The sequence below is a fragment of the Perkinsus marinus genome (assembly GCF_000006405.1).
Source record: "Perkinsus marinus ATCC 50983 genomic scaffold scf_1104296937140, whole genome shotgun sequence".
NCBI classification, from domain to species: domain Eukaryota; phylum Perkinsozoa; order Perkinsida; family Perkinsidae; genus Perkinsus; species Perkinsus marinus.
This window is the reverse complement of record NW_003213889.1, coordinates 423,860-434,106: the sequence shown is the minus strand read 5'-3', so window position 1 is coordinate 434,106 and position 10,247 is coordinate 423,860. Positions and strand designations below refer to the sequence as shown.

The following is a 10,247-nucleotide window of genomic DNA, read 5'->3' as shown; positions in this document are numbered from 1 at the left end:
CGCGGAGCTAGTATGTCGATGGATGGGGAAATCTCAGATGATAGCGCATTCCCTCGTGGTCCAGGTCGAAATTCTCCAGGAGTCCTGGAGCCGCCACCACTTATTGACTGATTTTCTGAGGAAGAATTTGTACTCATTCATACTCTTCGCAACTATAATTCGGACTAGAGGCTGACTAAAGCCGTCAATTCTTATTTCTAGGCGAACAAGTACTGTACCTCGAGTCCAGCCCCTCAACGCTGTGTTTCATTTCAGTACGTCCACCCGAACTCACACAAGCGGAGCGGACTTCCGTTGACCGGTTCCTGTCCGATTTTGCTGGGTATCTCAATCCGTTGGCCTGGCGGAGCCACTGGGGTGCTTACAGCGAAGAAACAGAGGCGCCGCGTACGAACAATTCAGTGGAAAGGCTGAACAAAGAGTTGAAGAAAGTTCTTCTCCATTCCCGCCAGCGCCTTACCTTACTAGATCTTGCTGGCTTGTTGCAGGATTCGACGAGGTGGGCACTTATTTCTCAATATGGCCGTCGTGATGTTCGGGGCAAAGTGACTGACAAACTTGTTCAAGCTGCGGCACGCCACCACCTAAGGAGCGGCTACTGTCAATTACCGAAAATGGAACGATCGAGATGCGATAGATGGCTCTTTTTCACCAAGAGTTATTCTAATTTTGAGGGACGTACATTCGAAGAGCTTTTGACGCATGCTGAGGAAGCCCATGATATAGAAGCTGTGCTCGGGGGAGAATACGATGATCTGGAGCAAGCGCGAAGGCTGAAGAAAGAGTACTCTGTAGTTCATAGCTTTCTTACTCCTACGAAAGCTGTCGATTATTGGTGTACGTGCCGCCACTGGGCGCTTGATCAGTGCTGTAGTCATACCTTATGCGTGCAGCACTCGCAGGGGAAGGAGATACGTCCAGAAGTTTTGAAGCTTTGGGATAGAGCCGAATGCTACTTCGATAGGCCGAAATTGCGTCGCCGAGCTGACGGGCGATTAGAAGATCAGGCGCTAGCTACCGACATCCGCTATGGCATTGGCGAGAAGGGAAAGAGAAAAAGGTCGTCTGAGATGCCTTCCGGCAGCCGTTCTGAGCCATCTAAGGAACATAAAAGCCAGCGGAGACAGCAGCAAGGTTCCGCTCCATCCGGTACCATCCCAATAAGGCGAGTGCGAAGACCTGACCCTTCAATTTTGGGTAGTTCAATGCAAGAGCTGGAGGAAGAAGAGACTATCGTAGCAGGTAGGATAAGCGGCAGTCTACTTGAGCGATATCACAATTCCCTATCCTGAGTCCTCTCTCAGCGAACACAAGCTGGTCCGCGTGTCGACTTAGAGTTGAAGATGGGGACGCTGGAGAACACTCGATCGTGAGGCTCGTCCGCTTGTCCGACCATTGCCGAAGAGTTGGGGTGATGATCAACTACCCATATCGTCTCCAGGTATATTCCGGATCTGGCGAGATAGCGAGTGCAACCAACACATCGGACGCAACTACTTCCGAATTGAGAGGTCCAATAACCATATGTAAAGCCAAAATGTCGTTGATGTCTACAGGTATCCCTGAATGCCAAACGGTTGGTAATACTGGGCGGTTACCAGAGGAGGAGCAACACTCAGGAAGCGGCAGAACTCTACCCTCAGGCGAAATTGGCCCGATACATGTATGTACAATGTTGCAATTAGAGTGAACATAACGCAACACTTTTCAGACCAAATCATCGCGGGATTCGTTACCTATTGCTCTGAGGAAACCTCGACGAAGAAGACGATTTGATTACAGACTATTCGGCGCAGACGGTATTCGTTGCTATACCGATGAACCCGAAAGTAGTGAAGGTGGTAGAGAAGTTCTCTCCGAGAGCAGGTGAAAGCCTGAGCAGAAGTGAAGAATCTTGCATGAAGACGGTATCTTCATCGTAGTATGAACGAATCGTGGTCTAGTCGATATCTACTCTGACTAGTAGTCACTGACTACCATGACTAATTTGATGAAACACAACCGTGCATTTGTCAACCAGTCCAGTAAGCCTATTTCTAACGATCGAATGTTGCTGGGGTCTAGTTTCAATTTCGAAGCCAGTGATTGACTCTGGCATCGGGAGTATCATGGTCCATACTTCATGGGTATGACGAGCACTCTGAGTTTGTTTACGCAAAGATGCAGACTATCAGAGAAAGAATGATCCAGAGCGCTCAGTGCTAAACTTAGTACGCGTTAACACTGCACGCATCTACTGAAGCGGCTTCAGAATCTCTCAAGCTCAAAATTACAAAATGGAGCAGACTTGCGATAAACTTTGATAGGAAAGCAGCGCATATGAAAATATTTACCTACGCCGGCACATCTGAGTGTATACCCGTAATAAACTCTTTCGAGTTTCGGAAACTCAGTTTCCGCCTCACTCAGCGGGGACCGTCAGACCACTGGCATTTCAACGTTGGGGCCTCCGGGATGTACATCCCATCTAACAGCCATGTGTAGCGACCAGTCTAGCGGGCCCCTCTGTGAGGAATTATGAGATAGAGAAGCTCTCTAAGAAAGCCACCAGGGATCGGGTCAGGGAGTTGCCGAAGGATGGCAGATGAGCTAATCCAACTCAGTTGGCGAGAAGAATCTTTCAGCGTGCACAGTGGGGGTTGGGCTACACAGTGCTATGCACTGCATTTCCATCCCATCGTCATCATCGTTTGTAAAGAATATCCAAAGCCATTAATTCAATTTCACATCATGTCAGGCATAGTAGATACTTACTTGAATTTCGACTATTGAAAAGTATACTATTAACGTACTTCTTAGTGAGAAATATGTAGCAAGTATTTGATCTTGTTTCTGTTGTGGTTGACAGTGATTATTCATTAGAATTTTTTCAGAAGTGAGTCGAATGAATATAACAAGTTGGGGATGAGCTGAAAACTCTCCACTACAATGAATAGCAGTGATCCCTTGTTGTTATCACTCCCAGTCTCCAGCCTTTGCACTGCAAAGTTTGCAGCACTTTGCAGTCGCCATCCACATCAGCTATGAGGGTGTACCACAGCTGCAGGTGACGGGAGGACCCCAAGTAACTCGCGTAACGCTGAAGCAGCGTCAGGCGAGGCTTTCCTTTCAAAAACGTTCCAAAACTCAAGTTGCGCAGTTTGTGCAAAGTGCATGTAATTTTTCCGCAACGCCGCAGTTGGGAATTGAACCCCAGTGTCTATCCTTCGTGGACTATTCGAGTATAGGGTGTACGTGATAGGGTCGTAAAGGGACCACAGTAAAAAGCGGGCCGAAGGCCCGCTATTCTACTCTATAAATAACATTTTTCCGCGTGTGTGGACATTCAACCCCGATTGTGGGGACATTGGGCGCCGGTAGCCGCAGTTGGGAATTGAACCCCAGTGTCTATCCTTCGTGGACTATTCGAGTATAGGGTGTACGTGATAGGGTCGTAAAGGGACCACAGTAAAAAGCGGGCCGAAGGCCCGCTATTCTACTCTATAAATAACATTTTTCCGCGTGTGTGGACATTCAACCCCGATTGTGGGGACATTGGGCCCCGCGGCCTGGCTTGCTGCTGTGACTATAGATGGCCGAAGGGACGCAAATTTTAGGCGGAGCGAAGCGATTTTTGTTCTGAAATTCATGATTTGCGCTATCAACTTTACCACTGCGAGAGATCCCCGGTTCGATCCCGGCACGTGTCGACTGAATAACACGACAGACAAAAACTGTGAACAGCAATTATTGTTGGTAAGTATTTTGACATGTACGACCCAATTGAGGCATGGACCACCGACTACGACGGAGTGGTCTCATCTCTACTCCAAGCATAATGAGGCGCCAATATACGCCTCCTTGAGGAGCATCTCACCATCAGTTGTCAAGAGGCCATCAAGCAACTCATTCCGGACTAGCTGCCTCATCGAGTGAAGAGAGAGTAATGAAACCCGTCTGATGGACGTCCAGCTGCCGCCACAACTGCTTAACACTGCGAGTGAAGTTCAACTGAAGAGAAGACAGAGAAGTCGCCAACTATTAGCATTTGGACTACGAGCTGACTGACGTTTGATCAGTGATTTTGAAAAAACATAGAGCTATATAGTCTGATGGTCGGAAAGGTGGTCTCTCAAACCATAGGATGTGGGTTCGATTCACTCCGAGCATTCTTACCTCTCTAGCTACCCGACAGAACTTCGTAAAAGGTATCTTCCCGTCTCCCTCCACATCCAAACTGTACCGCCAAGCGTTGCTCAAACTGCCGTACCTGAATCGAATACACTCGCGAGCCCTCCAGTGCTGGTCCCACGGGAGACGTCGTGCATCATTCACCTCAACACGAGCTGCTCCTTGAACTTATTCATCACGCTCGTGCCTACCATGTCCATCTTGCAAGACTTCATACTGGTCTTGCCGAATATGAACTCCCGAGATCTAAGTAAGAGCATGGAACAGTTAACTTGGACAACGGGCAGAGAGGGAGAACAGTGAAGGGCTGCCTCCCATACCTTCGCGACTGGTCTGCAAGTTCTTCAAGCCCGATGAAGGAGCTTCCCCGTAAAGTCTGGAAAGACTCCTCCCACGTGGCTTTCAGGCGATCGACTTTCGCTTGCATTTCTTCCAAGGATGGCTCGTAATTATCATGGTACCTACGCCACTCAAGGTCTTCACTGTTCGTTGTACACGGCCGAAGCTTCACCATTGCTCCCACTGTCCAACTTGCCAACGTAACTTCTCCACTTCTCGTCTGGCAACCACCAGCTCTGCAGATGGGCTTTGCGTTGCTGCCATGCTCTCGAGCTACAAAACCTCAGATGACTGCGATCGTGGCAACTCGGGGAAAACCACCTCTGTTTTCGCTTCCTGCCCTGCTCCTCTGGCATCTCGGAGCTCATCTCTCAGATGTCTTACTTCATCTTCGTGTTCGGCCCGCTCCTGGAAGAGGCTCGATCTGCAAGGCTATATTGATCTCGGATTGCACCCACTTTCTCCATCTCGAGTTTGAGTTCATCTATCTCGGCCTGTGAGGCACTGACCCTTTCCTGCATATCCTTCAGCTTCATCAGAGCTGCCCTCAACGCCTTTTCTGAGAGACTGTCAGTCTCAGACTGAGTGTAGTGACGGTTGAGAGAGACGCCTACCCGCCCCAGCAATTGTCGACCTGGCCAACTGTGGCTTGGCAACTGGTGACGCTGATGGGTCCCCGTCTGCTGAGGACGATAACGTTCTGTCCATACCTATCGAAGGGCAGCTTGCAGATATTCTTCATGTGTTTGACATGAGCTGTTCATAACGATGGGCATACCATCGTTGCCAGCACGCGCCTCTTTTCCATTGTGATGTTCTCGATCAATTCCCACACGGTCATCCTTGGCTAAGATCTGTGAAGTATCGCGCGAATGCACTCCGCCTTGGGTATGAGGTATCCCCTGTTCAGGCTGTGAAAGACTTCCAGTCGCGGACATAAGTCCAACTGCGCGAGTTGGCAGCATAAGTTCATTGTAATCCGTACTTATTGACAAACACGAGATAAGTGTGGGAAATACAGAAAGAGCAGGAGCCATCGTGATAGCACAATGATAGTAATTCACCTTCAAGTTCTGGTAGAAGTTGTATGGTTTGTCTCAACTTTATCTGTCCCGAGATTAAACCGGGTTTCGGTTGAGGTCAGTGACCAGCACTAAATTGGCAGTGACCAATGGTCATGGTAATTTTAGTGCAGTCTGACAGACCATTCAGAAATTTACTGGCAGTTTCAAACTATCCTGTCGCATATTCCCACCCGAAGATGACTAGATGACTATTGATAAGGATGAGAATGGTCTATAAAAGGTTATTCAATCCCCAGTTATCAGAGTTCTTCTCTCGTAAAAATGCATCTTCTCGCAATGATGATAATCTGAGTATTCTAAAGTTGTTGGCAACGGATTTCGGTACGATTTCTCAATCCTATGCAAAAGCTCAAAGCTGAGGGCTCAACCTTACACTTCATGGCCAATGCATATGCTTCAAACATCCTCTTCCCCTCGATACTTGTATTGGAAATGGATGTTGCGCCAAGAAATTGCGCGCTCGCCCAGCTCATTTTGCCTGACAGCTTCAACCTTGTTCTTCCGTTAAACAGCTTACGACGATGAGGAGGGGTAGAGAGCCCGCAGACGGTGGGGAAGTGTGGCAGATTAGCCCCTCGCCACCATCGCAAATGAATCACTATTGCCTTTGCTATTGTTGTACCAGGTTGACTATGATTGAGACTTCCATGACGTGTGAAATCCTAGTCTAGTTATGTGTAATCATGTGCGGAGTTCTCGGGCTATTCCTTTAGCTAGACTAGCGTCTCCTGCCCTTATACTATGTCAAAAGACCTCTGGCTTCCCAAGGCGGAGTTGGAGAAGAATCCTGAGTATATTCAGTGTCGCGAGTAGGTTCATTATGCTTCTATGTCGTCCTGAGGTTTTGGTATTATGTATTCATCGCCGTCCAATAAAAATCCGAACCCCAAGGCTCCACCGTTGAGACGTTGTGAATTGTTCTCTCATTGCAGGTACATGGCTCGACATCGCATATCAGAGCTTCTTCACGATCTCTTGGCCTCAGTGGCCTTCCATAAGCCAGAGGGAGGCAGGGAAGGAGTCATGTCCTTCATGGCTCAGCAATTGAAACGCCGCGGTACAGAGGGAGCAGAAGCTGGTGGCCTGTTCGATATGAAGGAGATCGAGTCGGTCTTTCACATGGCTGATCTACTCAAGCAGGGCACCATCACTCGAGAGCAGGTGGGGGACCGTTGCGCACACCGCAGCCGAGTACGGGATCCTTCTGTCAAGTGACTTCATCGGGACATCCCTCATCTCGGTCAGTGTCGATCAGCCTTGAAGGCTCTGGCGTGTTCGGCCAGGCAAGAAGAGATGATTGATGGCGTTCCTGGGGATAAGTCCACAAGCTTGGAGATTCCGCTGAAGGTCGACTTGTCTACTTTCGTGGAGCTAGCCAGGAAGGCGTTCAGCTTACGGGTGAGATACCACTCACTACCACGTTAATTGGAGCCCTCCCTCGGCCTTTAACTCAGGTTGAGGATATAGCCGTGTCGGGATGAGTGTTGCTGTTCATTCATGCTGCGCGCCGAGTATACATGATCACGATGATGTCATGAATGTGATACTCTGACGTATGTTGGTCTGTGTTATAGCTATAGGACCTGTTGAGCAGGGACTGCTTTACATGGCTTTTCGAATAACATCAGATGAAAGGTGGCCCAAACTGAGAACAATTGGCCTCAACATATCCAGGCTGGATAATCCAGCAACCTCAGTGTTGCTTGTTCTCGCTGTTCATGTTCGTCACAGTTCCCTGGTGGACTAATGGTTCCAATGGATCCGTCCTAATTGCCTCCCGAGCCATCCCAATTAGACGAGGTATTGAATCCATCGGCCTATAAGTTGTCGTGTTGCATACATATACATGTGACTAGAGACGGCCTAGGTCCGTGCATCCCCATGGCGAGGGAAAATGCAAAGCCAATTACACTAAGGCCGATGAAGTCAGTAAGGCGTCACTCGGTATATCCTCAGGGTGAACGTATACAGGAGTACGTAACGTGCCATACGTTATGCAAGTTATCAGGATAAACTCGTCTTGCGCAACTTTCTTCAACCGATGAGCGCCGTTGTACTTGGACGTAGTCGCTTTTCTTAAGTACCAGCTCCCTATCGGTGCTCCATTTTTCAACTCGGTGTAACCATCACGACTCCTTTCTAGCTGCTAAATTCTAGAGAAGCTCATTCGTCTATGATATGAATTTGAAACCATCGATAAATGGGCGAATTTAGCAGCTCGTCATACTATGATGATGAAAGGAAAGCAGTGGAAATGGCCGCGGCCATCGGTTAACAAGAATAGGACAGTTTGTGACAATCTCGAGGTCACGGGAACAAGATCAAATGGAGCTATCAAACTCTTTCTTGAGAGTGACCCGAGCGCGGGTGGAGAGGAGCGCCCCCTGAAGCAGTACAGATTCGCAAGAACTTATCCTGTGTATCCCTGGACTCTAGGCCTGGAGCGAAATTCGAGAGTAGGCACAACTTCCCAATACGTTCCTACCGTAGGAACGTATTGGAATCCGTAGAAATTCCTATAGACCAGGGCACCATTGTTACGGGGCAACTCTCGCGGTGGTGGTTGAACTCGTCTGCTAATGCTTAATTGTGATGAGGCTTACTTGAGCAGGCTTGTGGAACTTGAAGGGTTAGCTGCTATGCGCATTGAGGATGAGCGTTTCAATGACTAACGTCTCAGCTGGACGCCGTCCAGCTGAGACCCGTCGGGTTAATGGGTGCACACTCCAATCAGGCGTACTATTTGCCAGCACTTTAAGTACTGCTATTGCATCCTTTGCAAGAGTAAAGTAATCTTCCACACTAATAACTTTCCAATAATATACTGAATAATTTTCCAACAAAAAATTAACCTATATCCTGCAGCTCCTAAATTCAAACGTGCTGAAGTACTTTACATCACTTTCTAACTTACCCACACGGACATCCACATCTTGCTCAAATCTTCGGTAATTTTGTGCGTAGTGTGGATCTGCGTCGCGACTGGAAGTAGGAATCAACTCAGTGGCCATTGGCCACTGGCCAACACTTGTCCAAAGTCGATCACATCGATTTTTCCTCTCAGTACTGAACGGTTCAGTCCAAACCTCCGGCTTTTCCAATGGCCGGTTCAACACCATTGTTGGTGGAAGGGTATCTCACAGAGACGCCCTGGCAGAATGAACCTGCCATCAACTAAAATTATCACCCGTGAACCAGTGGTTCTTTAGGTATGTAACGGCGTCAGGATTGTGATGGGTGTATTTCTCTTGGTACAGCAGACCACCGAGCTGGGACATGGCTGAGGTGAAGCAGATTTGGAGTTTGCAGGTGTCCGTGAGTATAGCATGGAGAAGCTCAAGTGTTGTCTTCAGATCCTCCAGCATGGACTAGATCCGCTGCTTGGCGTGGAACCAGCATGTTGCTCGTAGTACTCCCGGGAATACTTCTTTCATGGCGGCAATGATAGATGGTGCACCGTCGCCTAGAACAACGTGACACGTTGAACGTGTAGTGTTCTTTGATCGAGTCCCAGTACTCGAGCAATCTGTGGCAGAATGCTCAATCGGCTCACCCGATTGGGTGATTGTCGACCCTGTAAAAGTCCCTGTAAGACTGGAAATTCAGTTAAAGCAGAGATTAAATATTAGTCCTCAGCATACTTAGCGAGCGCTTAGCGGTCGACATAGTGCCACGAACCGCGCCGGAGACGTCGGTAGTCAGGACGCTGTATCGGCCGGAGATGGTGCTTGCATGGCGGCGCATTACTAGACTAGTTGCCTCACAAGCTCCAGCCCTGCTTGGGGTGCTCATCAGAACGGGAGGGCTTCAAGCCCTGGGGCCCAGGGCCTGGGCTTGTCAGGAGTGATACTTTTGACAAGCCATAGGCTTGTCCATTCCCGTCATCATCACATACTATATGACGTGAATGGACCCAAATGCGAGCAGGCAACGGTACTCGCATTCGGCGGAGGAATCTTCTGAGGGCGTCATTGGTGATGGTGGTGGATATTATCCACTGGATAACGCGGTCTCAGCGGGATGGAGAAGGACCCTTTCAAATTGGAAGAATTCTCTCTTTTTCAAAAAGAATTCGTTTATTTCTATTTCATTATTTCTTTCAAAAATTTTTAGAAAGAAACGAGAAAGAAATGAAAATAGTTGAATTACATGCTACAATTTCTAGTCTGAAAATTTAAGGAAGATGATTTAAAGGTATGAGTATGAAAATACAAGGCACCGCCTATCGGTGATGATTGATAGTCGAGATATTACGAGAAAATGCGACTTACATAGACGCTATTGTTAAGTCCCCGCGGTAAAGGTATCGGAGGAGGTGATACTAGAGGGTCATGAACAACTAGGCCTCAACAGAGAACAACCGGGCATCATTTCATGAGAACTGGGCGATTCTGATACAATACAAGTATACACCTAGATCCTGTGAGCTATAGAGCAGTGAAGCGTGGGATGAATTTAGAGTCACTATCAATAGCTGCTGAACATCGGTGTCTCGAATATCTAGTCCATGGCGATTCTGATACAATACAAGTATACAGCCAGGTTCTATGAGCAATAGAGCATTGGAGTGTGGAAGGACCTTCAGACTGAAGGCTTCAGTAGCAGGCTCAAGTAGGTTGAGTCAACTTACCTACCGGCAGCATTGTTGGGCTA

At 48.2% G+C, this 10,247-nt stretch overlaps 4 protein-coding genes across 4 annotated transcripts; 2 read left to right on the top strand and 2 right to left on the bottom strand.

The window, feature by feature from the left end:
* Window positions 1-884: 884 nt before the first annotated feature.
* On the top strand, window positions 885-2,017 carry Pmar_PMAR023414 (hypothetical protein; the record flags this gene model as incomplete). Its single annotated transcript, XM_002783247.1, has 5 exons — window positions 885-1,242; window positions 1,305-1,369; window positions 1,442-1,511; window positions 1,557-1,663; window positions 1,712-2,017. Coding segments are annotated over 5 exons (759 nt in total), but the record flags the coding sequence as incomplete, so codon positions are not given.
* A 1,868-nt stretch (window positions 2,018-3,885) lies between these two features.
* Pmar_PMAR023413 (hypothetical protein) lies at window positions 3,886-4,430 on the bottom strand (the record flags this gene model as incomplete). The annotated part of the gene is made up of 3 exons (XM_002783246.1): window positions 3,886-3,990; window positions 4,156-4,249; window positions 4,315-4,430. The coding sequence occupies 3 exons, from the start codon at window positions 4,428-4,430 to the stop codon at window positions 3,886-3,888; spliced, it is 315 nt and encodes a 104-aa protein (XP_002783292.1).
* A 1,905-nt stretch (window positions 4,431-6,335) lies between these two features.
* Window positions 6,336-7,075, top strand: Pmar_PMAR023412 (conserved hypothetical protein; the record flags this gene model as incomplete). The annotated part of the gene is made up of 4 exons (XM_002783245.1): window positions 6,336-6,403; window positions 6,527-6,755; window positions 6,840-6,992; window positions 7,049-7,075. 4 exons carry the CDS (start codon window positions 6,336-6,338, stop codon window positions 7,073-7,075), a joined length of 477 nt encoding a protein of 158 aa, XP_002783291.1.
* Window positions 7,076-8,669: 1,594 nt separating this feature from the next.
* Pmar_PMAR023411 (hypothetical protein) lies at window positions 8,670-8,872 on the bottom strand (the record flags this gene model as incomplete). The annotated part of the gene is made up of 2 exons (XM_002783244.1): window positions 8,670-8,758; window positions 8,782-8,872. 2 exons carry the CDS (start codon window positions 8,870-8,872, stop codon window positions 8,670-8,672), a joined length of 180 nt encoding a protein of 59 aa, XP_002783290.1.
* Between the last annotated feature and the right edge of the window lie 1,375 nt (window positions 8,873-10,247).